The sequence below is a fragment of the Budorcas taxicolor genome, chromosome 21, assembly GCF_023091745.1.
Source record: "Budorcas taxicolor isolate Tak-1 chromosome 21, Takin1.1, whole genome shotgun sequence".
NCBI classification, from domain to species: Eukaryota; Metazoa; Chordata; class Mammalia; order Artiodactyla; family Bovidae; genus Budorcas; species Budorcas taxicolor.
In genome coordinates this window covers 31,346,522-31,374,327 of record NC_068930.1, presented here as the reverse complement: position 1 = coordinate 31,374,327, position 27,806 = coordinate 31,346,522, and the positions used below count along the sequence as shown (strand labels likewise).

At 46.5% G+C, this 27,806-nt stretch overlaps 2 protein-coding genes across 3 annotated transcripts in view; one reads left to right on the top strand and one right to left on the bottom strand.

Annotated features, from left to right (window-relative positions):
* The window catches only part of LOC128066381 (myotubularin-related protein 10), a 43,423-nt gene extending 39,051 nt beyond the window's left edge, over positions 1–4,372 (top strand). The window contains exons 15-16 of the mRNA XM_052659407.1: positions 465–647; positions 1,403–4,372. Of these exons, the coding sequence (XP_052515367.1) occupies positions 465–647; positions 1,403–1,999 (780 nt within the window). The 3' untranslated portion in view covers positions 2,000–4,372. The remainder of the gene's footprint in view (positions 1–464; positions 648–1,402) is intronic.
* Positions 4,373–5,579: 1,207 nt separating this feature from the next.
* On the bottom strand, positions 5,580–27,275 carry FAN1 (FANCD2 and FANCI associated nuclease 1). 2 transcript variants are annotated; one of them, XM_052659492.1, is made up of 14 exons: positions 27,151–27,275; positions 25,134–26,681; positions 22,754–22,894; positions 22,155–22,356; positions 19,055–19,288; positions 17,257–17,388; positions 14,584–14,692; positions 13,519–13,638; positions 11,569–11,733; positions 10,976–11,123; positions 9,962–10,065; positions 9,013–9,207; positions 8,258–8,386; positions 5,580–5,819 (listed from the first exon to the last, which is right to left on the bottom strand). In XM_052659492.1, exons 2-14 carry the CDS (start codon positions 26,383–26,385, stop codon positions 5,682–5,684), a joined length of 3,069 nt encoding a protein of 1,022 aa, XP_052515452.1. In that variant the 5' UTR covers positions 26,386–26,681; positions 27,151–27,275; the 3' UTR covers positions 5,580–5,681. The 2 variants fall into 2 exon arrangements, with proteins under 2 accessions (XP_052515452.1, XP_052515453.1); XM_052659493.1 differs by having other exon boundaries at positions 5,801–5,926.
* Between the last annotated feature and the right edge of the window lie 531 nt (positions 27,276–27,806).

Here is a 27,806-nt window from a genome sequence, read left to right as displayed (position 1 = left end):
TCAGGAAGACTGCAGGAGGGGCTGCCTTCACGGTGAGCTGTGGTCCTAGCCAGGGCTGGGACTCTGCTGAGTCTGAGTTCCTTATCTGTGAAGCTGCTGCCTCAAACCAGCAGCTGAGCGTCCTGAAGACACATGCTATTCAAGATTGTGGGTGTGAGCATGTAAGGAGAGGGTTTGTTCAGGCCACTGTGCTAGGGTGAGCTCCCTCCATGAGTTCACACTCAAGAACATGCTTACTGCCCAGGGCCCCCCTCTTCCTCACGCAAGGGCCATGCCCTCCTCATGCCGGGTGCCAGCAGCGTCTGTTCTGGGGAGCAGAGTATGTTGCCCCAGAGGGGTGGGAATCGCCCTCATTCAGAACATTTCACTTGTATAATGATGAACGACTCATCAAGAAGGAAGTTACCATGAGAAAATCTTGAGTTTGGCATTTTTCACAAATGTTCAAATATTTTATTTTGCAGGAATTTGCTATAAGCAAAAATATTCAGCTGGGTGATGAGAAGGGTTTAAAATTCCCCTCCGTTTGGGACTGGTCTCTCCAGTTTACACCAAAGGATCGCACTCTTTTCCACAACCCCTTCTACATTGGAAAGAGCACGCCTTGTGTACAAAACGGTTCTGTGAAGTCCTTTAAAAGGACAAAGGTAAACTATAAAAACACACTAATGGTGGAAACCTGGTGTTTGCACACACATAACCAAAAACATCTTTTTCAGAACAGAGTATTGAAAGTCCAGGCATGTCCCATGACAGCATTGCTAATGCAAGTTTGAGGGGTCATTTGCTTTGTTTCTTTCTTTTATGGCTGTGCCATGCAGCTCAAGAGATCTTAGTTCCCTAACCAGGGACTGAACCTGTACCCTTGGCAATGAGTGGGAGGAGTCTTAGTCACACAAAGTTTTTTTCATTATCATTATATTTGTGATGGTGATCTGTGATCTCTGATGTCACTATTGCAGAAAGATTACAGCTTACTTAGGCCTTAGACGAGGGTTAGCATTTTTAGCAGTAAACTATTTAAGGTGTGCACATTGTCTTTTTAGACATAATTCTGTTGCACACTTAAGAAATTACCGTATACTGGAAACATAACTTATATGTGCCGGGAAACCAAAAACCTGGTGTGACTTTCTTCATCACGAATCCACTGTCTCCCAGAGGTCTGCCTATGATGGATAGAATATATCAGCTCCACCCTCATACAGGCCATAGCCTGTCAAAGTCAAGGCCCAAGTGTCCAACTCGCAGTGGAGGAGGATTGGAGCAAGTATTACCAAGGGAGGGACAAAATGTCCTTTAAGGTTGAAATTCTACCTGAGTGTATGTTCACCATCACACTTTTACCATCTCTCTGAAAGGGGAAGCTCCAGGAGAATAATGCTAGAATCTCTCTGTACAGAAAAGCTACAGCTCCACACTGAGAGGAATGCCAGCCTCCTTAAAGAACGGCATCATCAGTGAGGAGGAGTTACGGCCAAGGAGAAACTCACTAATCCTGCAGGTGAAGCCAGCGTCTCTGGAGCCGAGGGACAGCCAGGACTGGGACGCGGAGCGGTTCTTCCGAGAATGGGCCTCCAGGCCGGCTGACCTGCACGGGACCATCCTGCCATATCTCTCAGGGGCGCACATCAAGCTGTGGAAACTCTGCTACTTCCGCTGGGTCCCCGAGGCCCAGATCCAGCATGGGGGCTTCATTACGGTCTTCCACAAGCTCTCGCTGCTGGCTGACGAGGTGGACGTTTTGAGCAGGGCACTGCGACAGCCCCGGGGTGGCCCCATGCCAGCCCCCGGCCCCGACCTGGCCCCAAGCAGGCTGTACTTCCGTGCCGGCGGCCCACATGACGCCCCAGGCACTCCGGATTTCCTCTCGTCCTCCTTCCCCTTCTCCCCAGTGGGCAATCTGTGCAGGCGGAGCATTTCGGGGACACCGCTGAGCAAGTTTCTCAGTGGGGCCAAGATATGGCTGTCCACTGAGACCCTCGCCAATGAAGACTGACCATCCTAAGGGACGAGCGGGACTGCTGACCCACGTGGGGCCAAGATATGGCTATCCACTGAGACCCTCACACGTGGAGACCAAAGGGGTCCTCCTGCACGTCCTGAGGGGTGAGCAGAACTGCTGCCCTAGACGTCGGACACACTCATCATTTATCTGTAACAACTGAAATTTGCACTAATCCTTAAAAACATGTTGAATTGTTTCCTTCACGGTTTTTTAAAAGACAGGCCTAACTTTTGTTATTTTTGTTCTCTTTCTGTCATGCTGGATCTGGCTCATTTTTAGGTCATTTGCAGGCAGACATTCCCATGATTTTATTACTGTGATCAGACTAATCAGGTTTTGTGTGTGGTGTTTGTCTTTCTAACCACCTACTAAAGCTTCCCTGATCCTTGGTTGAATTAGCAGCCTGAGCACCAACCATCAGGGGAGTCAAGAACTAGTGTCTGGTGTATTTTCAAGAAGCATCCAGCAGACCCCAGTGGGTATTCAGGGGTATTTGTGCATTTTTCTGGTCACTTTCATTATCTCTAGTTGAACTCACCTGAGAGTTGTGTGTTCCCACACTGTAATTTATTATAGATTGCTGTCTGGGACCGTAGATCACTGTGTTTTAAAATCATGAGTTTGCTTAGGGCTAACTTTAAAATGGTGTGCACTGTTGACTTCAAAAGCATTTGCTGTAGATAATATAATTAAACTTAGAAGTGCCTTTGATTATTAACTATTAAGATATGAATAACTCAGAGTAAAACAATTTGAGTTAGGATATCAGAGTCCTACCACACATCAGAAGGAGGCTAGTCACGAAGCCTCCAGCTGAGAGTCACCTGGACACCCCAGGTCTGGGGAGGGGCGGGGAGCGGAGCCAGCATTGGCAGTATTACCGAGACCCAGCCACTCTGGGCACCTGCCCATGAAAAGCGGTGGTGAGCTCAGGAGTCAGGTCACCTGCAGGGAAGGACAGAGTGCCTGGCACTTGGGGAGGGAGGACAGGTGAGTAGAGGTGGACTTCTCTCAGGATATTGCCATTTTAACCAAGAGCACCTGCCCCGCCCTGCCTGTGACAGCAGCGCTGAGGAGACGAAGACAGGTGTGCTCTTGTCTGAGCTCCTGATGGCGCGTGTGTCATGGGAGCTGCACCAAAGCTGTGCCGGTCAGAGTCATCACACACTTCACTTTTGGGAAAGGATGGATGTTTGAAATGTGACTGTCATATCGTCTTAAACTGCCATCTTATGCTTTTCAAAACATGTTTAAAGTGTGCAGTTAGATTATGTCTTTTTCTAAAACAAGTTTTTTTCAAAACAGTGCTTTACCTTCATATGTAACAAATAGGTATTTCTGTTTGAATTACTTGCCTTTAAAAATTGTTGGATAATGTCTCTGGATTTAAAAGGATGGAAACTCCTATGCAGTGTCTAAGGAAATCCATCTTGTGGTAAGCTCAGTGTTTTCTCCCAACCTGCCTAGAAAATAAGGGCTTTTTTAGTTTATATAAGTTTATATAAGTAGCACTGTTGCCACAAGGACTTTTATAGTCCTTGACTGGAACCAGTTCCAGCCCCCTGAAAACCCCAAATCCCATCTTGCCACTGAAAATGTAACAGTTCTTCCCCATTTTCCATTAGGCTGCTTTTTAATTATTACAAATTGTCTTAATTTGTTACTGTTTTTTTGGGTTGAGCATTTATTTCTCTATAACTTTCTTCCCTATCACATTTATTTCAACCGTTTTAGTAAATGTTTTTAACTTGCAAGTTTTAAAATGATTAGGTACTGTTAAATGCTGTTTTAAAGTAGAAAATGTGCATATTTTTGTATGATAATCAAATGTAAATTACAGTGTTTTATTTTTGCTGAACAGTTGTTTTATCATGATTATTGTGCCACAGTTTATCGTGCATAATATGAACAACAACTATCCCAGCATTAAGTTCTGGCCCCTGCAGAGCCACCGGCCCCGTTGCTGGCCGAGGATGTGGGGACAGGGTCCGAGGGCAGCACCGGACATGGATGCCCAGCTTCTGCTGACAGGGCCACGTGGGCAGACTCTCGGATCGGACTTCAAGGTGTAAAGCGTCTTACTGTTGTTCGTGATGGAAACCAACTTTAAAACCAAAAGTGTCTAACTTTATTTAAGAAAGTATATTAATTTGTGCTAACAGAGGGTGAAAACTGTTCAACACATACTTCAACAAACTCTTCTTGCTATAGCAGTAACCTCGAGTAGCTGAAACTTGATTTTGAAAGAAAATGAAAACCTTTGTGCCTAAACTTGATTGTGACTTGCATTAAAGTAGGATGGGTAGGAAGGTGAGAGATTCTGTTTTCCAGAGTGATGAATGTGAAGGAAGTGCTGAGTGCTAATAAAATGTCCTAGAAATGGTTGCCTTTGTTATTGATGTGAGAGGTGGGATGTTTTCTTCTAGCTATGCTTGTGTCTCATCCCTGCTGCTCTGCCTGCTCTAAACCTCAGTTCACAACTGGCTGTCATCACAGCCATGGGGGTTCATGGACCAGGCCCTAACTCGGCCTTGCACTGTATACATTAAAAAGCTGGGGAGTGATGTTTCCTTAAGATCAGGCAGCAGGTCTGTGGGAGCAGGATCCTGGCCGAGCTGCCCAGGCCTCCCATCCTGATCAATCCCCTCCTGTGTCCAAACCCTCCCGACCCTGCCCTGGGCTCTGCACACCTTGGAGACACTGCAGGTTGGTTCCACATAACCACAGTAAAGTGTCATCACAGTCTGCAAGTCATGTGAATTTTCTGGTTTCTGAGTACATGTAGAAGTGATGCTCTGGTACATTATAGTCTATTAAATGTGCATTATATCTAAAAGAAGTGTACATACCTTTTAAGTATTTTAAAATACTTTCCTGCTGAAATATACTAACCATCATCTGAACCTTCTGCAAGTCAAACCATAACAAATATAACAGAGAAGTCTGAAATCTGTGAGAATCACTGGAATGTGACCAAGACCCAAAGTGAGCACTGCTGGAAGGATGGTGCTGACAGACCTGCCCAACCCAGGGCTGCCCCAGACCTTGGATCTACACAGTAGTGCTAAAGCGAGTTCTGCCAGCGTGTTCTTGCACTAAAGCTAGTTCTGCCAGTGTGGGAGACTGCCTCAGTCATCGGGGACATCCCCAAGGGGCAAGACGGAAAGGGACAGCTAAATGCCTTTGGTAGAGAGTGTCCCTCCCCATGGTGATACAGGCCCAACTGGAGCAAGTGTTGACAGAAATAACATGGCACTTGATGACAATGTGTTTCTTAATTCCTAAAGAAATCAGAGAAATCAGAAAACAAATTGAAGAATCTGTTTCTATTTTTTAGAAAGAAACATTGTGTATGCTACTTTCATAAAAGACTGAAAGCTGTGAATCATCTCGTTCTGCAGTATTCCAGTTTTCTGTAAATATAACTTAATAACATAATGCATCCAGCTCCTGAAATAGCCACCAAGGTTCTGATCTTTTTGGAAGTTCTTTACTAATGTGTGGGATCAGTAAGTGTCCTGAAGCCAATCACTGAGGTTCGTGATACAGACACTGTACGATGATGAGTTCTTAAGGTGCCAGGTTTATTGTGACAACAACAAGACCAAAATTAAATAGGACGTAGTGACATTCTATGCTCTGACAGTCTTAGATGCTTCCGAGCCCTCAGCTCTCAGTCGGGACCCTTGCTCCTGGCCCCGACTGCAGCCACGTGGCAAACCTCCACATCCGCCCCCAGCTGGCGCAGCTCGTCCAGCCAGATCATCTGCTTCTGTGACAGCCGGTCGTGGGGTCCCTTCACTTCCACCAGCTGGGAGACAGAAGGGCTATTCAGGTGGGCTGTGGCAGTTCCCAGTAACGACCATTTATTTAGAAGGCTTGTCCAGCTGCACTGCTGTACTTAGATGTCTATAACAACTAAACATGTACATATGAATTCAGTGAGAAAGTCCCCTATTCTGTAGAAATCAGACTGTCCTCCACAGAGAATTAGGAAATGGATTCATACGTAATATGGCAGCTGAAATAGTTTTCCACCACACATAGCACTGTTACTCTCCTGCTCAACACCCCTCAATCACTTTTTTGTTGTGTCTGCAATTCAACCCAAGCTCCTTGCCAGGACCCACAAAACTGTGTGGCCTGGTGTCTTCCCTGCGCAAGCAGGGCCCTTGACCATGCTTGCCAGTCCCACTGCCTAGGACATGTCTCCCTGCTCTTCACATGTCTGACACCTTCCCCCTCAAAGCTCAGCTCAGATTCATTTCTAGGAGGGTCCTTCTCCTGCCTGTGTACTTGTTTACGGTATGTATCGTAAGATAAAACTGCTCATCGCACATCAGCTCCATGGAACCAGAACTGTGTCAGTGTTGTCTACTACAGAGCACCAAAATTCAAAACAGCGATGGAGACTACCAACATGAACTACAGAAGTTTTTTTTTTTTAATTAATAAAGCATTTACACAGCCTAACAGGAGTTAGAGAGATCTTAACAGAGATCCCAAAAGGCAGAACAGAGAGAGAAAAATATTTGGATAATGGCTAAAAAAATTTTCAAAGTTGATGGAAATTATAAACCCAAAGATCCAAGAAGCTTGGTGAACTCCAAAAGAAGTTGGTGAACCAAAAGAAGCTTGGTGAACCCCTAAAGAACACGACTCTAAGAAACAAATTACATATAAGTTTGAAAAAAAAAAAAAAAAAGGCAGGGCGGGGGGGATCTGCCAGAATTGTCAAAAGCCAGAGGGGAGACTCTACAGACTTTCACCAGAAACAATACAAGCTAGATGACAGTGGACAAATGTTTTTAAGGCATTGAAAAAAAAGTTCTTTGCTTAGGAAAAGCTATCTTTCAAAAAAGAAGACTAAAAGTCTTAAAATATATAAAACCTAAATAATTCATTATTAGCACACTGCCATTGCAAGAAATGTGAAAGGAAGTTCTGTCAGGAAGAGAATGATAGTACATGGAAATCTGAATCTATATAAAGGACTAACCATTAGAATTTGTATCTATATGAATAACTATAAAGGCTCATTAGTCCACTGTAGAAAGCAAAATAATGTGTTACAGGGTTTATAACATGTTGAGGCATAATGTATGAACACAGCACAAGGGCTGAGAGAGGAGATATACTGTTGTAGGGTTCTTTATATTCTATGTGGACTGGTACAACATCACTTGAAAGTAGATAAGTTTAAGTACACACTGTAAACACCACTCCAACCACTTAAAACACATGAAGAGTGAGAGCTAACAAGCCAACAGAGGATAAAATGTGACCTCAGACAAAATGAAGAACTGAGAAAAAAAACAAATAGAAGGTATAAAGCCAAACATGAATAATCACATTAAATGTAATATTCCAAATACTAGAGCACACATTGTCAGATTAGATTAAAAGTAAGACCTATATATATGCTGCCTACAGAATGTAAGAAACTCAAATATAAAAACAAAAGCAAGTTTAGAGACATGAAAATCCTAAGTTTATATGTTGAATAATAAAGCTTCACAATATATATAAAGCAGACATTGATAAAACTGAAAGGAAAAATACCCAAATCCACAACTGTAGTCAGAGGTGTCACATGACACCAGAAGCATGACCCAGAGAGAACAGATGAGCTGGACTTTATCAAAACTTAATACTTCAACTGTTCAATACAATATTTAGACAATGAAAAGTCAAGTCACACACTGAATGAAATGTATCTGATAAAGAACCTGTACCATAATTTTTCTTTTCATCTCAAAATTCAGTAGTTTAAGAAAACCACCAGCCTGTAACAGGCAGGATGAGACCAGGTGAGGAAAGGGTGGTGGCCAGCCTACAGCACGTGAGCAGGCGCTCACTCTCAGAGCTTAGAAAAATCACCCCCAGCCATCCCAGGCTCTTGGTGCTCACACCTGCTGAGTCCCTGCCCTTGACCTGCTTCCAACAGTGGACACAGCACAAGCAATGGTTTGTCGCTGCCAAGCTATAAAAAGAAACTGACTTCCGTCCTGCTTACAGCCTGGCCCTTCTCCCTCACTTGCTCGGATGAAATAGGCTGCCGCGTGGGGAGAGGCCCAGGTGTCAGCACCGTGGATGCCTCTACCAGCAGCCACCGAACAATCCTAGCCCTTAGTCCAGCAACTCTTGAGGGATTCAATCTTGTCAATCACCAAGCAAGAAATGCCTGGATTGTGGCCTTCAGTTGATCATAAAATTACAAACATGACTTTCCGCTCTAGCTCAACTGACCTTGACATGATGACTCTGGGAGCTCCACACAACCAGGTCAGGGAGGCCCCCTCGGCAGTGCCGGAAGTCCACGGCCAGGCGCCGGCACACGCCACTGAGGATGGAACCCCCCAGGCAGGACACAAGATCCTGGATAGGAGACAGAGATGGTCAGCCCTCCCCTGGGATGGAGACCCTGGAGCCCCCAGTAATGGTGAGACGGGGGAGATCCCAAGTGTCACTCAGCAAAGATGGGGTCCTAGGACACCAAGCACCCTTCTGCCCCTGGTGCTGGCACCCTGGCCTCTGGGGATGCGTTCTCCTTGGTCAGTTACTAAGTTTTCACCCGTTCGGGAACATCCAGGGAGCAGCTAAGAAGAGGGGATTTGGGGTGAGCACTTAGGATGCGACAGTGGACCATGGAGGCCACTGGTCACAGGACAGGGAGAGTGTCTTCCCTCCAGGGGCCACAGGCCAGGCCAAGGAGGCTGCCAACCAAATGGGCAGAAGGCATAACTGGGGCTTGTTCACACTTGGGACTGTCCCTTCAGGAACAGAGGCCTGTGGGCAGGGGTACGACAAGCACATGCACATGCACATGTGTATGTGTGTGCTTGCATATATACATGAACAGGTACACACAGGTACATGGGTGTGTGCATACACACATGCACACATATATGTGAATGTGTGCACACGTGTCTTCTGTTACAATTGCCAAAAGGAAACCCACATTGGAGGCACTTCCTGAGCAAACCCTGCCTGCAGACTCTCACCTGGGCTTGCTGCAGAGAAGAGAAGCGATCCCAGCTGACCAGGGAGGACACCCTGCCTTCCTGGGCCTGCCACGCAGCTGCCACCCAGGCCCGCAGGCTCTCCTCGGGGGCGCTGTGGATCTGCTGCAGCCGGGCTTCCATGGCCGGTGCCCTGCTCTCGAAGAAACTGTCTGTGCAGAGGTCCAGCGGGGCCGCCTGTGTGCAGGGAGAACAAGCTCACACTAAGCCTGGGAGGCTGGGGTCATCAGAGGAGCCAATGCCCATCAAATCTGGAAACTGGCCACTCTGATGAAGTGGACTCAGGCTTTTTCTCAAAAGATATATAAAAATCACCCAAGTAATCTGATATAAAAGCAATTTATGACACTGGTTTTTTTAGAGAACTAATTTGCAAAGACAAGCACAATTTGCTAAAAGAGTTCTTAGGTTAAACTGGTGGAGCTCTTGGACTTTCCAGGTGGTGCCGTAGTAAAGAATCCACCTGCCAATGTAGGAAACAGGTTCGATCCCTGGGTCAGGAAGATCCCCTGAAGGAAAGCATGGCAACAGACGCCAGTATTCTTGCCTGGAAAATTCCATGGCAGGCTACCATCCATGGGGACACAGAGAGTTGGACAGGACTGAGCAACTGAACATGCACCACACAGTGGAGCTGTTAGCAGACATGTATGACTAAGCACAGGAATGTACATGGGCCCCACCAGGGTGAAGCCATTTTAGACACTGACACTAAAGGTTTCAAGAGGAATGATTCCAGTAGAGTAGCTTACATTTTAAATTCTATGAATCAGATTTAAAAATTAAAAGCCACTCTTACAGTGAAATTAGCACTAGGATCCAGAAGAGTATAACTGGGGGCAGGTTTCTGGGGCAGCAACCTCAGGGTCCCAGGGTAGGAGTGACTCACGTGTGTGTGCAATCTCTGCAGCCTGAACGCGGCCAGGGTTACCTGATAGGCATTTCTGAAGGCGTCCGGCACCCCGTCCATGAAGATGATGTCCCACAGCAGAAGGCCAAACAGGGTGCTGAAGGTGGACCCCTCCCCATGGATCCCTGAGACAAGGCACACACGAGAAAAATCCATCTCTTCTGTTCTCCAAAGACACCACCATATCCTACTGCCAGCTCAAATGGAAGAGACTAGCAAAAATATTTTAGATTCAAAGGCAAAGGCTGTTTTTGTGCCATCCCCTGCTCATTTTCTTAACATTAGATTGCTTATATACAGAAGCCTTGCTTAAGGATGAAAGTCTTAGTAATTATGACAAAATTCAAATGCATGTTTCAGAGTGGAAAAACCTAAGGGACATGTTTAAAAACAAATAGGAGTCTGACGGGGGAGGGTGAATGCCCAGGAGCCTTTGCCTTCTGACCCCATTCGCCTCCTTCCACAGCACTCCTCTGCCTCGACCTGGACACCACATAGTGCCGGGGTTTTTAAGACTCGGGGTTTTACAGAAAACTTCCACATCAGAGACCACCCAGTCCAGACCCCCTATCCCCACCCCACATCCAGACCACAAGATGGGGTGGTGACCTCAGAGAGGCCCAGCCCAGTTCCAGGCTGTGTGAACAGTGAAGCAGGGTCCCCAGGGCTGGGGCCTCTCTGAGTGGGCCCCTCCTGGCCCTTTGGCACACCTGATGCCCCAACCCGAGACCCCAGCGCTCCTCCACACACTGCAGTACCTCTGAGCAGCTGGCTGTGGGCAGCATCTTGTGGTCCTCTCCAATCCTGTCCACCTGCCTGACCCAAGATCTCCAAGAGCAATCCAGCCACCCTTGCTCCTCATGTCCCTACCAGAACACGCCACTCTCATGGTGGCAGGTGTGAACACTGGCCATGAGGAAGCACACGGCCCTGATGAACTGGAGTGATAAAATTCTCTCCTGTGCCCTCTAGGGCCTCCCACAGGGACAGGATAGAGTGACAACACCCCCTAGTGTGGCCACATGGCCAAGTTACCCTGGTCAAAGCCACAGTGTCTATAATGGGCCAGCGCCAGCTCCTCCACAGAGCACAGGACAGTGGTGGGGGTGGCCCCCCCAGCCTCCAGCACGAAGACAGACTTCCCTGATCCACGCTGTGGGCACAGCCGGCCTGTGACGGTCACCTGGGTGGGTGGGTGGGGAGAGGAACAGCCCATTAGCCCCACTCCTGCTCTAGCCCTGAAGCCCCAGACAAACTCTCCTCTGCCCTCAAAAGGCCACCTGTCCTTAGCGTAGCACCGGGCTGGTCTGTGAGGATGTGGGCAGGTCATCGCCTGGCCCCCAGGAGCGCTGTTCCGAGCTGCTCTCCAGGGTCCTGACTGGGCTGCGGGCAGGAGGCCTGGCAGGGTTGTGAGCTGCTGACTCAGGGGTAGAGTCACAGCCCCTGCTGACCAGGTCTCTTTGACACCTCGATGCCAGGCTGAGGTCGGAGCAAAGGTGGGTCACTGCCCACAGCAAACCAGAGGGCTTTCTGAGTCTATGAGAAATGTGTGCTGGAAACTGCTCTTAGGCTGCGTTCAGGAAAAACCCTTGAAATGCACCCACAGTGCCCCCAGAATATTCACGCACATGTCTGACGTCCTCCACGGTGAACTCTGGGAGCTGGCGGAGGACGTGCCTGTACTTCTGGCCACTGGGAGAGGCCCGCAGGCGCGCGGCTCTTTGGTACAGAGCCAAGCGGTGGCCTGTCCGGACGTGAGGATCCGCCAGACCTGCAGCGATGCACTGGACAGCCTGTGGAGAGCATGGCACTGTCAGTGTCAGTAAGGCCCAGACAGCGGCACCCCCATTTCATGGGATGGGAAACCCCATCATTAATTACTCATTCCTTTTGCTAATCAGCGGTGGGCAAAGCTGCCCTCCAGGGACAAGGACATTATTCCTGTACATCTCACGCAGACACATTCAACGCATAGATGAAGCACAGACCCTGAGGCAAAGGTGTGGGGCAGAAGCAGTCATGTTCCCAACACCACCTCCTGGTCACACGTGTGGACACACTGCCTCAGGAGACAGAGGAGACTGGGGATAGGGACCTGGGGTAGGGCGCTCGGGGCCCCAAGGGGTGCTCAGGCCAACTGCAAAATTATATGTGGATTTTTGACCATGTCGGGGTGAGGGGATGGTCAGAACCCCTAACCTCTGAGTTAGTCTAGGGTCAGCTATATAATTACTGCCACTGAACTAGAGATGGTTAAAATGGCAAAGTTTTTTTTTTTGGTTGTTATATATAATTACTACAATAAATAAAAAGTAACAACAACGACAAAAAAGCCCAGAAGTCAGTGAAGATCAGACCATCAGAGTGTAGCGGCCCAGAGGAATGCAGCAGAGAGAATGAGGCCCTGCTGGCCACTCTGCAGCCCTAATGGAGCCAGGCTGGCTGTAGGGAGGGGTAGCCCGGGGCTCGGCCTGGCCACACTGGCTGCTGGGCAACTGTGGACATGAGCCTCTGCTAGGCTGGCCGTTGCCTGCTCTAGAAACTGACATACAGAGGGAAGGAATGTTGACAAAGTCACAGGTTATGAGTGGCCAGGAAGACCTCTAGGAAAAGGCTAAAAAAAACCAGGACGCTCCATCAACGTCAAAAATAACCTCTGAGCGTTAAAGAACACTCCTCTCAGCAGACCCAAATGATGGGAAAGTCTATAAACTCTGAAGTTTTATTTCAGGGAGAGAGAGAGGCAGTGTGCACACGCCCTCTGTCCACACTGGGTGGGGGCCAGCGGGGGCCTCTCCTGATGCTGGGCAGGGAGCGCCATGCTCACCTCCAGCAGAACAGTTTTCCCTGGCTCGAAACACTTGAGGTGACAAGGCGCCTTTCAGTTTCAGGCAGTAAATGGAGTGTGTCATTGTCCAGGCCCAGAGTCAATTTTTCCAACCCTCCATCACCGGATTCATGTGACCTGCCACTGGAAGAATAAAAGCTCCCAGGGCACCAGTGCCCTCTGCTGGACGCAGACATGGGGTTGGCAGGGACGGGGACCACAGGCAGCCACACAGAGGGCCACTGTTGCTGCCTTGCGAGGCCCTGCACTGCTGGCCACAGTGGCTGGCAGCTGACAGTGTTCTCAGACTCAAAGTCCCTGACAGACAGGGCAGCGCCCAGATGGGATGGTGGCCACCCTGTGGAGCCAGGTGCCACGTCTTCACCCATCTTCCTACCAGGAGGCCCTGGGCAGTGAGTGAATAAAATCACCGTTTCCCAACCAGAGAGCGCACCTGTGTGAAGGTGGGGGACACCTAACCCTCCAGCTCCCGACATGATCCACCTGCTGACCCACAGTCACCCTGTGCTCACACCCATCCTATTTGTGTGGTTGGCAGAACACAGAGAAAGAGAAATTAAGAAATCAATGCTTTAAATCAACTATAGTCCAATATAAAATATAAACTTAAAAAGAAAGAAAGAAATCAACATCCTAACGACAGTTAGACTCTTAAGGTATTAACAGTTTGCTTTACTGTTTAAATGTACGTGAAGCTGAAGAAAGGTTGGTGGCCCTAGAAGCTACGTACTGGCTCCAGGCGCTTCAGGTGCTGGTGTAAGTTAAGGGCCAGCCGGTCCCACCACCGGCCCCTGCTGTCGGGACAGTACACGTCCTGGGACAAGAGGTTTTCAAGCTCCTTCACAGCTTCCTGCAGCAGCAACAAGAAAGAACATGCATTAGACTCTTGCACACTAAGGCTGCTGTTACACTGAGTTGTCAGCAAAACTGGCGAAGGGTATCAGCATCCTTGCCATTCAAAAATAAGGCCCAGGACCCGGGAATGCCAGGAGGGGGCCCTGGGACATCCCCCGAGAGTGGCCTGAGCTCCAGAGGCACCCCCACTTCTCAGCAGGGCCCCTGCCACCTCATGTGGATGCAGCTGTGACACCGCATGGCACTCTCTGTGCACCAGGTCAGCAGCACTGGCCACACGGGGCCAGGCTCTGGGCAGGAGCAGCAGCTGGGCTGCAGGTCCACATGCTTCTGGGAACCCAGGTGGCCACACGGCCAAGGGTGCGAGGAACTGGGGAGGGGGCTGGACAGGTATAAGGCAGTGTCTCCACTCAAAGGCCCCACCTCAACAGGCGGACTTTGTGGTCCACGTTCATGGCTCATGTCTCATGCTCATCTTTTGTGGTCCCTGAATCTTTTTGAAGAATCTAATGATTCTCCTGAGAAAAATGCACAAATCCCAGAGATGCACTTGCAGGTCCACAGACTCTGTTGAAGCCAGTCCCACGGAGCTGCCCAGGGTCCATGGACCCAGGTGAGGAAGCCCTGCTCTAGCATAGCCTCTTTGTAAGATGCCGAGTTTCAATCCAGAACTGTCTGCACAGCAGAAGCTGAGCCTGGCAACCTCACAGCTCTGAGTATGAGCAGGAGCATGACCAGAGCCCTCACTCCTGATTGTAGGTTACTTCCAGACTGTCCGTGACTGCTGTCCTGGGAACTTGAGCAGAGGCGAGGCTTCCACCTCAGGGATGTGGGGAGACGCTCCCCATCACACGGGGTCTCTGAGAGAAGCTCAGGTCTGGCTGCAGACCACGTTGGTGGGAGAAGTCAAGAACCAGGGGCAGAGGGCTGGTGCACTCACCTCGTACAGGTGAAGTCTCTGCAGTATTTCAACGTTTCGGGACAAAATCCTCGTGTAAACCCACCCAACGGTAAAACAACGGAGGAAGAGTGGTAAATTCTCATGGTACCTAAAACGAAGACATCCACCAGCAGTTTACTGGTTCGGTGTGTTTACTATAAGACAATCCTAAGAGGTGATTTAGAAAAGGCAGAGGAACCAGAGATCAAATTGCCAGCATCCGTTGGACCATAGAAAAAGCAAGAGAATTCCAGAAAACATCTACTTTTGCTTCATTGACTACACTAAAGCCTTTGACTGTGTGGATCACAACAAACTGTGGAAAATTCTTAAGAGATGGGAATACCAGACTACCTTACCTGCCTCTTGAGAAATCTGTATGCAGGTCAAGAAGTAACATTTAGAACCGGATGTGGAACAACAGACTGGTTCCGAATTGTGAAAGGTGTACATCAAGCCTGTACATTGTCACCCTGCTTATTTAACTTATATGCAGAGTACATCACACAAAATGCAGGGCTGGATGAAGCACAAGTTGGAATCAAGATTGCCAGGAGAAATATCAATAACCTCAGATACACAGATGACATTACCCTTATGGCAGAAAGTGAAAAAGAACTAAAGAACCTCTTGATGAAACTGAAAGAGGAGAGTGAAAAAGTTGGCTTAAAGCTCAACATTCAAAGAACGAAGATCATGGCTTCCGGTTCCATCACTTCATGGCAAATAGGTGGGGAAACAATGAAAAACAGTGAGAGACTATTTTCTTGGATTCCGAAACCACTGCAGATGGTGACTGCAGCCATGAAATTAAAGGACACCTGCTCTTTGGAAGAAAAGCTATGACCAACCTAGGCAGCATATTAAAAAGCGGAGACAATACTTTCCCAACAAAGGTCTGTCTAGTCAAAGCTATGGTTTTTCTAGCAGTCATGTGTGGGTGTGAGAGTTGGATCATAAAGAAAGCTGAGCACTGAAGAGTCAATGCTTTTGAACTGTGGTGTTGGAGAAGACTCTTGAGAGTCCCTTGGACTGCAAGGAGATCCAACCAGTCAACCTTAAAGAAAATAAGTCCTGAATATTCATTGGAAGGACTGATGATGAAGCTGAAGCTCCAATACTTTGGCCACCTGATAGGAAGAACTGACTCAGTGGAAAAGATCCTGATGCTGGGCAAGATTGAAGGCAGAAGGAGAAAGGGACAACAGAGAATGAGATGGTTGGATGGCATCGCCGACTCAATGGACATGAGTTTGAGCAAGCTCCTGGAGTTGGTGATGGACAGGGAAGCCTGGAGTGCTGCAGTCCATGGGGTTGCAAAGAGTCAGACACGGCTGAGCGACTGAACTGAACTGAAGAGGTGACAAAGCAGACTGAATTTCTTTCTCCTAAGAAGATACATTCTGAACACTGCTTGTCATGTGCAGTTTTTTACACCACAAATCTATGTTCTCATGGCCACCTGCTTAAAGTCACCAGAAGGCAATGTGAAATGAGAGCCAGAGGTCAGCAGACGCCAGCCCCCAGGCCGGACTCAGGACCTCCACCTGATTTTAATACGAGTCCAGTGTGGTTTCCATGTTTATAAATGGCTAAAAGAAGTCAAAAGGAGAAAAACTGTGTGGCACATGAAAATTACAAGAAACATACATTTTGGTGTCAGAGAACACGCCTGCCCTGGGACAGTCCCACCCATTCGCTGGCAGAGCCTGACTGCTGCCCCACTGGGCCTCCACCCAAGAGGCTACTGATCTCTGTCCTATAGGAACCCAACTTCCCGGCCATGAGGTCTTATCTTTTTTTTTAACCAAGAAAATTATCCATTAACTTGTTTTAACCGTTTGTTTTCCTGCCTAGTCTGAGAAATGTTTACAAATTTGCCCAATTACTTAAGACAATCCTCCAGGGTCCATGCACATCACGGGCTAACACTCATTGTAAACACTGGTTGTCTCCTTCCTACAAAGGCCCGTAAGTAAATGCCTCACTCTGTCTACTCCCAAACAAAACACGGAGAAAATATTCAGTTGTTTTTCTTAACAGTAAAGCCTATTTTTCTGGCTATGGTTTTTAAGTTTGTATTATTTCTGTGTAGACTTTTGTCCTAAATGTTTTTCTGAAAGATATATCCAATACTACTAATTTTTTTCATCACTTTGTACTAAGGAAGGAAAAAGTTTCTTAACCCTATGGAACACGCTGAACATTTATTAAACCAAAAATAATGAAGGATCATGTGCTGTGTACTTGAACTCTTGAAGTAAATGTTCAATTTAATTTTCTTTTTTTTTTTTAAGGTATGATTCATTTTCTTGTTCAAAACAACAGCTCCTAGAATTTCCACCAGAAGACAGCTTCTGTCCTGCGGCCAGGCTTCTCCCATAGTTGTAATTCAACTGACCAAACCCCAGAGGGGCCAGTCCCCCTGCAGGTGGCAAGCCACTGTCTGCCACAGACGGACCGGGGGTATAAAAATCACTCCAAACTTTCAGATACTCCCTGCTACTCACCCGGTACTTTTGACTCCATGCAAAGCGAGGAGGAATTTCAACTACACATGATGACCTCACCACAGAACCAAAGGAGCATGTTCCTCATGAAAAAGATGATCTTACGCAGTTAGAACAACTAGGTTAGTCGGTAACCCTCACAGGCACCAGAGAACCACCTCACCTCAAGGACGGGTGGTCTTTCAGTCCATCCCAGTCCTGCTTTGCACACCGAGCGAGCTCCCTAGCCTGCTCCCAGGCCCCACTGGCCATCGCCGTGGAGATGTCATTCAGCGTGTGCGCGGCCACCGCGTACCTGGGGGGGGGACAGGCGGGAAGCCACAACATTCAGGTTTCAGTGGGGGATGAGCACTGACGTACAGAACCTCACATCCTCACATCCCACCCAACACATTCAGATCTGCTTTTGAAAATACAAGGGTTACGTTTTATCTCAGTAATCATTTGACTATTACTCCATGAATGGCCTAGAAGTAAGTATTCATACAGGCCTCCCAGCAAGAAAGATGAAGATACACCTTACCATCATATCACACGTCACATTCCATGATGCAACACTGACCAACTCCTCCTCCCTGACCTCCGGTGCCCAGTCACTCATTCATCCATTCAACAATCTTGGAGCAACTATGACAACATGTAACCAATCTCAGGATTATATGGAAGTGTAGGTTTGGTCATTTAATCACTAAGTCAGAGATGGCCAGAGGGATACTGCCCAAGGTAAGATAATTATTTGGGATTTTCAAAAACAACTTCAGGGACAGTATCTGGGAGATGGCGATGCTAAAATGTTCTGAACCCATGTAACTGAAGAGAGACAGCTTCTCAGCATGTCTTTAGATACCAAAACAAAGACATGGGCCCATAGTTCTGTAACACTGAGTGCTGCAAGTGTTCTGTAACACTGTGCTCTGGACTCACCCTTGAGAGAAGAGCACACACTGGCACTGTGTGCAGAAACTGTCAAATAAGCGAAAAACAGAGCCCCCTAAGTGTAAAAATTTTCTCATACATGCTTCCATCTAGCTCTCTTTTAATACTCAACTGGACAGCTCTAAGGCAATGAAAAATGGAATTGGAGAAAACATTCTAATTAGAAGATCTGACTGAAAAAGTTATTCCTACTGAATACAAATAAGATATTGACCTTCCTAATAACTAAGGCTGCTGCTACTGCTGCTAAGTCGCTTCAGTTGTGTCTGACTCTGTGCGACCCCATAGACGACAGCCCACCGGGCTCTGCCATCCCTGGGATTCTCTAGGCTAGAGTACTGGAGTGGGTTGCCATTGGCAAAATGGGCTAAAATCAGTTTATACTGACTCTGTTTTGATCCAATCATTTCAATAGCTTATTTTTTAAAGCACATACTAGACAACACTTAAACATCTTTTCTAAAATCAAATATCAGAAGCCATTTCAGCTAACTTTGAAACATAAACCTGCAACATCTATGCAATTTTTTAAAAATCAAAATCCACTTTTGCTAAACACTGGCTAAATCCATGCATCAATATAGATTCATGAAAACTTCTATTGGCTGCATGATTCTGGTATATGGTCCACAAATTAGTTACTAGCTTTATTTAAAGCATCATTACCAGGAAGATATTCAGCCTTGTTCATGCCAACAACATACTCACAAGGCAGGTTTGTTCAAATGTCTCTATTTTAAAAATGCTCCCCCTGCCAAAGCTATTTGGGAATATCAACCAGGGGAAAACTGTGTAGCTCTAACTCAAAACTAGTGGGTTTTGGCAACCTTAATCAAACTGCATTTCTACATTCTCCTCACAGTCCTGGAAAAGTATACAAGTGAGCAAAAAACTAAACAGGAAGCAAAAACTTAAAAAATGGTTTTGAGCAGATGTTTCTCTTGTGGATGGCAAAAAACAATAATAGATCCTTCTGCATAAATTTAAAAATACACAGATGTTATAGTGAGCAATCACTCTCTTACCTAATGAGATCATCCCTGTCCTGGAAGATCGGGGTCTTTCGATTGATGGTGTACCTGGGGAACTCCAAGCGGCCCAGGTTGACCAGCAGCACAGTGGAGAGCTGACCCTGGCCCCCGCAGGCGGCCTCCTCATCTTCCACCATGTCGCTCAATGAGAAGAGCAGCAGGGCCCGGGAAAATACTGCCCGAGGGCCTCGAGAGACCCTCAGGGAACGTCCCGCCACGTCTTTAGCTCTGAAAAATACACACTATGGATGAGACTTGCTGGTCTGTAAGCATTTGGACATCAGATTTCATAGATCATTTCAAGCTAAACAGCATTCATTATTCCAAGCCTGAAGCAAACCTCTGGCCTCTAGCTGTGTGATGTTAAAGCATTTGTTAACCTCTCTGGAGCTCAGAGCCCCACTTTGGAACACTGTGAAGATTCGATGAAATTAAACCTGCAGACGATTTCACATAGTGTTTGCCTCAGTAAAAGAGCAGGATAAGGTTTATGCTGGTCCCGAACACGTGAAATACCAGAGAAACTCAAAGTGTTATCTGTTTGACATTAGCAACTCTCAATTCTTGACTCCAGTGACAATTTAGATTAACTGATATTTATTTATTTAAAATAACTTTATTTATTTATTTATTTATGGCGGTGCTGGGTCTTTGTTGCTGTGTGCAGGCTTTTCTCTAGTTGCAGCAAGTGGGTGCTATTCTCTAGTTGTGGTGCACAGGCTTCTCATTACAGTGGCTTCTCTTGTTGGGGGGCACAGGCTCTAGGGTGAGTGGGCTCAGTAGTTGCAGCTCCTGGGCTCTACAGCACAGGCTCCACAGTTGTGGCACACGGGCTTAGTTGCCAGCAGCATGTGGGATCCTCCCAGAGCAGGGATTGAAACCACATCTCCTACATTGGCAGATGGATTCTTTACCACTGAGCCACCAGGGAAGCCCCACAGGTATTTATTTAGAATGTCACTATCAAAGGCTCTTGGTCAGGCAGCAGGTCACAACCAGGGCTTTCTGGCTCTTAACAACCTGGGCACCATGCACGACAGGGTTTCTCTATTGACATCTGGGCCGTGATTTCTTTTCTGGGGGCTGGGGTAGGGGCAAGGTGCCCATTCTGTGCATTAGACGATGCTCAGCTGTGTCCCTAGCCTCCACTCACTAAATGTCAGTGGCACCCACTACCCACCTCAGTCATAACAAGAATGCCTCCAGATGATGCCAGGCATGCCTGGAGGTCAAGGTCCCCCAGGGAGAGCTGGAGTCCAGTGGAGGACCTCACCCTTCCTACCAGCCCAGAAGCTATGAAACCAAAAGCAGAGCTGGCTCCCTGGGGAGTCCAGAGATCAATGCCCCCAGTACAGTCTCGAAGACACAGGGGTAGGGTTCCCACCTCACCACCATCTACATGAGGACCACTTTTCACTTTCATGCATTGGAGAAGAAAATGGCAACCCACTCCAGTGTCCTTGCCTGGAGAATCCCAGGGACGGCAGAGCCTGGTGGGCTGCCGTCTTATGGGGTTGCACAGAGTCGGACACGACTGAAGCAACTTAGCAGCAGCAGCAGCAGCAGCTCACAACTAGAGAGAAGTCTGCACAGCAACAAAGACCCAGCACAGCCAAAAATAAATAAATAAATAAAATTATATATATATAAATAGTCTTAAGATTCTCATTTTTCTATAATTCTCATGTCAGTGATAAAAAATGTTCATCTTAATTCTTCCATTTCTGTTCCTACATGCTCAGTGCTTACACTAAGAAACAGCTAATTTAGTGTTCACTTACTTTTAAAACATTACACACATGAATACCATGAAATGGTTAAGAAATAAAATTAAAGACTTAGAAGACATTTAACCACAGGGATGACGATCTTATACCCCTAAATCAATTAACTATAAATACATAATCTAGTTAAATACTTTTGGAAAATCTACAGTATAAACTTTTTGAAGTGTTGACAGTGACATTTTTCTTAATAATGTATGCCTTATTTATTCCTGTGTTTTACTAAGATTGATATTTGTAGTATCTTCTCAATGAGGATGGGCTCTTGGCACATTAACAGCTCAAAGTTACACACACACACACACACACACACACAAACACACACATTATATAAAATAACAATGATGTTGCTTTAAACTGTTTGCCAAAAGCATTATCTCATCTCATTTTTAATAACTCTGGAAAGTGGATTCCCAGACTAAGGCTGATATAGTTATACTTTAGACATAACATAGGCAGAAGAAATAAATTCTGAGATTTTTATGATCCTTCCCAACCTGAAACTGTTCAGGAACTTTTATAAGGACAAAAGAAACTATCCACAGCTTTTGGTAAATTTTTATGTTTCAACTCAAGAGAAATTGCATATTATTGCTGACAGATTATGTTTCAATAAAAAGTCTACTGAAATAAAAATTTGGCTGGATAGTTCATGTTTAACTCTTGTTAAGGAGAATAGTTAAAACTGCATTTTTCTTGAGTAATAAAATACTAGAATATGCCAAGGGCCCAGTGCCCCTAACCTCTTGCCTCTTGGTTTTTCTTGTCCTAGAAATCAGTGTGGTATGACAAGAATTATGAAAGCTAACCCAAGAAAGAATCCAGACCTGATCATTAAGGTTCTCTGCCTTTTCAGTCTGGCAGCAATCGCAAAAACAATCACAATCTGGAAACACGTACCATTCGTTTTAAGACCTTAGTATGTGCTGTGTGTGTGTGTGTGTGTGTGTGTGTGTTAGTCCTTCAGTCATGTCCAGCTCTTTGTGACCCCCACGGACTGTAGCCTGCCAGGCTCCTCTATCCATGGAATTCTCCAGGTATGAATACTGGAGTGATTTGCCATTTCCTTCTCCAGAGGATCTTCCTGACCCAGGGATGGAACCCAGGTCTCTTGCATTGTAGGCAGATTCTTTACCACTGAGCCACCACGGAAGCCCAACCAACAACTCAAATGTTCTTACTGTAACAAGTTCCTTCTCTGTTCACCTGAAACTACCATAACATTGTTAACTGACCACACCCCAATGCAAAATGTTTTTGGTGTTGATAAATACATAAATAAAATGATTGAAAAAAAAGATCCACAAAACCTTTTCAGGATCACTGCGCCAATGCCAGGCTGGTTCCGGCCCCAAGTACAGACTGAAGGCTGCTTGGCCAATCTGAGGAACGCGTCCACCAGCTGCTGCTTCTGCCCATGGGCACTCGCCAGGTGGAAGGTCTTCGCCAGGGCTTTCAGTTCCGGAGCAGAAAGGAGATCCAGCACCTCAGGGAGCTCCTGCAACTCAGATTCTGAAATATTAAAAAATAAAAAAAAAGTACTTTAAATAAGTTTATTATTTTCCAGTTTGATTGATACTTTAAGAAGAAAGTTTATTTGTTGTCCTAAGATTAAGAACTCAATTTAGGGATTTTCCTGGTGGTTCAGTGGTTAACTCTGAGCTCCCAGTGCAGGTGGCCTGGGTTTGATCCCTCATCAGGGAACAAAGACCTTACATGCCACAACAAAGACCCAACACAGCCAAATAAATTAAAAAACAAAAACAAAAACAAAACAATTTAAAAGATGCACACACAATCATTATTTCTCAGGCACCAATCAGGAGATGACACGAAACCAGCACCACCCTCATTTTGCAGAAACTCCCTTCAACCTGTTTCCACTTTGGTTCCCCTGGATGAACCGTACCTGTCTGCAAGAAGCCTGCCTGTGTCAGCTCTCCAACCACGGGGGTTAAGTCAGCAGAGATCTCTTCATAGTCCAGCTTGTTCACCTTAATCCAGCTGAATTTACGTTGAAAAAGTCTTACATACAACTTTTGACCATTGGCTGTGACAAAATTAAGATATCAGTGAAAAACATTCTATTTCTTCTCGAAAACCACATACGCTATCACTTCCTTTGTAAACCAAAGGGAGTAAAACATGCTGTGTTACAAATACACACAGGCTGACTCAACTGATCTTCCAAGAATATCATTTCTTCCTTTGGAAGACAGAACTTATTTCAAATACAAAGTCCCATAGGAATGTCTCCTTGGCCTGTGTGCAGGACAGGAGGAGCAAGAGGACACAAAGCCTTTGTGACAGGCTTTGGAACTAAGCCTCCCTCTTCTCTTCTGTTATGAAAAGTGGGAGTGGGGGCCAGTAACACCATCCTCCCAAAACCTGTGAAAAGATTAAATGAGTGTATAAACCGTTCCAAAATTGGTAATGATTATTAGCCATTTAAAAACCTAAAGGACTTTCTTTCCTGGTGGTCCAGTGGTTATGAATCTGCCCATCCACTGCAGGGTCCCTAGTCAGAGAACTAAGATCCCACATGCTTGTCTGGTGCAGCCAAAATTAAATAAATAAACAGAGAAATAACACCATCTATTTAAATATATATGTGTATATATATATATATATACATCTTTTAAAAATAATAAAAAATAAAAGTGTAAGATCCAGGTTCCCCACTTTCTAACCAACATTTCTAGTCCCTCAATAGAGACACATCCCACCCCCTCACTGAGAGTTCCAGTTATTCTGTTCTCTGCTTTTGGTTTCATATGCAATATTCTATTTTAGGCTGAAAATCATCTGAAAAGGATTTTCCAAAAAAAGTCTGGCTTTGGTAGAATGGCCATCTCTTAACTCAGTGATCTTCACCAAGCTATTTAATTAACCTGGTCTCAGGTTTTCCTATTACCCAAATTATCTTTCAATTTCCAATTCTAGAGTGGTCTCGGGACTTTCCTGGCCATCCAGTGGTTAGGACTCTGCTCTCCCAATGCAGGAGGCACTGATTCCATCTTTAGTCAGGGATCTGAGATCTTGTATGCTGCATGGTATGGCCAAAAATTTAGAAAAATATAATGATATGACCTTATTTATTAAATTTTCTACAGTTATTTCCCTTTTCTCTTGAAAGAGGCAAAATCGATTCACAGTAGCTATTTTCACAACAGACACTAAAGATGATTCTCTGTGGAGGGCAGCCCGCAAGAATCTGCAGAGCTTACACTAGGAGAATGTTCCTACTTCTCAATCACACCACAGCCCAGGGTTACTAACTCCTTTAATAAATGCTCGTACACCAACCAAAGATCTGGGACCACCCTGGATACAAGAGTCGATGGGGTGTCACTCACACAGGCAGGGCCATAGTTACACTGTGTGAACGTAAAACTGAATTCCTTCTCTTACCCATTATTGGTAATGTTCAGGATTTCTTTTTTGTAACTGGACCAGGAGTCAGACCTGCTACTATTACTAATGGTCAGCATGGCTCCCAAGGAAGTTTTTCCTGCTTGAGAGGGACTCATGTGCACATAGCCATCAGGGTCCTTTGGATGAGCAGCTGATGGCAGGTGGAGATGGGGTGGGCGGGGGAGTGCGCAGCTCTTGCTCTAAACCTGTGCTATTTGCTTTGGGCCACACAGCTGGCTGCCAAGGAATTTAGGTATGCTTTTAAATGTACCAATTCACAAACTTAAAAAAGAAAAAAATTAATGTACCCATTTAGCTTGAAAGCTTCCATTTCCTGCACACCTTTACTTTAAAAGGCAGAGCTCAGGCAACTAAAATGTTATTGGAGAAAAAAAATATGCCTCAGTACCCCTTGGTTTGTTTATTTGCTTGTATTTTATTTTCATTTTTGAGGAAATGGCCCGCAAAAACAACAAATCCACCAAATACAACAGCAAGCTTGATTACATGCCTGAAATGCAAGGTACACTTTTCTAAGTCACACTAATTTTTTCCCCTAATCTGGGAAAGGCTGTTTTACAACCATCAAATAAACATAAAAAGGACAAACAACTGCTTCCATTACAAGCAAAGTACAGTTTATAAGGATGACAGTGCAGAAGCAGGCATCACCTGGCCCCAAATCTTATCTCTTTTTAAAGGCACATCATTGTTGAGCTGAACACCATCACTGGCTCTGATTCCCCTGAGTACTCCCAGGGGGCTCCCCAAACCACTGACTCCTCGGGGTCATCAGGTTTCTGCCCATCACACCCCAGACCAACTCAGGGCAGCAAATGCAAACAAAGCCTCGAAAGCAAACAGGCTCAAAATACCTGATAACTGATGAAACTTAGTTACAATGCCCTTTTCGTGTTCATCAAAGAGCATCCTGTCTTCTTCATTCTCGAACACAGCTTTCAGCACCACCAGGAAACTCCGAAGGTAGTAAGGATGGTCCGACAGTTCTGGACTTGTGGCCCAGGACACATCACAGCTTGACCTCTTCTCCAAAGGCGTCTGATGAGTGATTTCATCCTCTAAGCCACTGTCAGGTTCTGGAGGAAGTGTTTGGCTGTTGGTCTGTACAGAAGCACCAAGTGTAGAACTTGGAGGTTTTGCCTCCCCATGTGAGCCCTGATTTGTCACTTCTGAAACAATAGTCATCTTCACTTCTTCACAATGACTTGTCTCACATTTTTCAGTAACTTCACCATCTACTCCTTTGACACTCTCCTGCTTTGCAACATGGTCCCCAGAAGCAGACTTTCTATGCCCAAGGATTAAATCTGATGAAAACAACATAGGTGCATCACCTGTGAAGGCAGGGGTTAGGGTTGATTGCTCACATTCCTGGGCAGCTGTCTGGCCTTCAGCTTCTTCCACCTTAGTGCCTTCCACTGTATGTGCTGGGGTGCTCAGCTCCTCCTGAGAATCACCAGTAAACATGTTCTCCTTTTGAGAGCTGTTCTCCAAAAGTGGATCCTGGCCCTCCACCTCCAAATAATCAACCAGGCTCTTAACCCTTGTGTATGAGGACCTCTGTAGACTCTGGTAAGTGAACCCCTCATTCTGATTCAGGGATCTTTTAGCCTTTATGTATCTTCTGGACAATTTAGAGGACAGGCTTCCCAGAGAAATGACTTTTACATTATGATGTCTCAGCTCGTCTTGATTTCTGCACACCGAGTCACCTTTACTTTTAAAGTAGGGGCTGGTCTGCTTTTTTTTGCCCATTTTTGCTGAATCACTTTGGCCAGGGGTTAAATTTATCGTTGATGGTGATGACCTCTCTGGCGTTATATCTTCTAAGGCAATACTGGTCAAATCTATGGTGGGCACGTTTGAACTTAAGCCAACGTGCCCGGGGCCACCTGGAGTCATGTCATCGTGGTCAGCACACATTTCATCAAGATGCCGGTTCAGGTCATATCTTGGCACCATCTTACTACAAATTGGGCAGGCAAGTTTAGCAGGGGGTGCATTGTTAAAAAACGAAATAATAGAGTTAGATTCATTTTTTTTAGTTTTGCTACTTGATAAACTTGTACGAGGCCTTTTTTTTGAGGATTTGCCTACAGACATCATGAGTATTATTAGGAAAGCTGGGTGGGGACTTCCCTGGTGTCCAGTGGTTGAGATTCTGTACTTCCACTGCAAGGGGCCCAAGTTTGATCCCTGGTCTGGGAACTGCGAGCCCCTGCATGCCCCAAAGGGCAGCCAAGAAGAAAAAAAAAGAAAGCAAAATTGGGTGTTGTTTTAAGTAGTAAAACACAGGGTAAGACCTGGGAAAGATACCAGTGGTTTACTTTTACTTCCCTGGTTTGAAATCATAAAAAATGGGATCCTATTGGACTTCATGTTATTCATTTAGTTTCTTCTTCCTATGAAACAAAACGTGGATTAATAACTTATTTATGAATTCAACAACAGAGGCGGGAAACGATCAACGATAGTATCTCACGGGATGGAGCCCTGAATAGACCCTGGCCTTGGAAAGAAAAGCCCAAGGCCATCCTCCGGCTGTCCACGCGACCCCAGGGTGTCCCTCAGCCGCAGGGATAAGTTCTAAGACTCTTCTGTAAGATCTAAATCAGCCACCCTAAAAAGGGACATCTGACTACTAGGGGTCTTCGTTTAAAACCGCTGCACGAGGAACTTCTCCCGGGCAGAGAACGCCCATTCCGCCCGCACAGGCCTTTACTGAGGAGCGCCTCCGGGAGTCGCGGACATCTGTCCACCCCCCGCCCCGCCTCCCCGCGATCCCGCAGCTCTGGCCGCCGAAACTCCTGAGGCTAAAGCTCTGCCAGGCCAGCCCTCCCCTGGGATCGTGTGCACACCTGGGATACGCACCTGGGAGGTGCACCTGGGACTGCGCCGTCACCCAGGCCGCCCTTCTCCCTCCCTTCCTTCTGTCCCCCCAACTCGCTCTTCTGGCCCTGCCGGCGCCAGCAGCCAGCTCTCCTCTCATAGCCCACAACCCCGGCCCGACAGCTCCGCGCCTCCTACGGGCTACGCGCGCCAGGCATTCCCAGCCGATTCCCGAGGGCTCGGCCGTCACAGACTAGGCCAGAGGAGGTTCGAGCAATCAATCGGTCTTCCCTCTCACCTTAAAGGCATCCAGCGATTCTGAGGGGCTGAGCCAGGGGTCTGCCCAGATTCCCCACCTCCTGCCTTTCACAACCTGGTGGAGGCGGCGGGCGGGAAGGTGGGCAAGTTGCTGTTCTCGGAGCATTCGTTGACCAAGGAAGCCGCCTCCTGGGAGGAGACGGGCGAAGACTCCACTTGGCCAGCAAGCGTGTGCTGAGGTTCCTGGAAGAGATGCTGTTTGCTGCCGGATGCAAGAGATGCCAAAACCTCAGGAGCACAGGAGTCCAGGGCCATACCACCTTGAACTGAACGCACCCCATCTCATCAAGAGCAAAAGAATAGTAGATCAACAAAGACCTACTTTGTAGCACAGGGAACTATATTCAATATCTTGAGATACCCTACAATACACAAGAATC

What these genes read in the sequence shown, in the direction of transcription:
- FAN1 (XM_052659492.1), bottom strand. Translation starts at nt 26,385, where the DNA reads ATGATGTCTGTAGGCAAATCCTCAAAAAAAAGGCCTCGTACAAGTTTA. An exon ending in ACCTGAAGCGCCTGGAGCCA is followed by an intron (nt 11,734 to 13,518) that starts GTACGTAGCTTC and finishes TGCTCTCCACAG; the next exon opens with GCTGTCCAGTGCATCGCTGC. An exon ending in CCTTCAGAAATGCCTATCAG is followed by an intron (nt 9,208 to 9,961) that starts GTAACCCTGGCC and finishes CCCTGCACACAG; the next exon opens with GCGGCCCCGCTGGACCTCTG.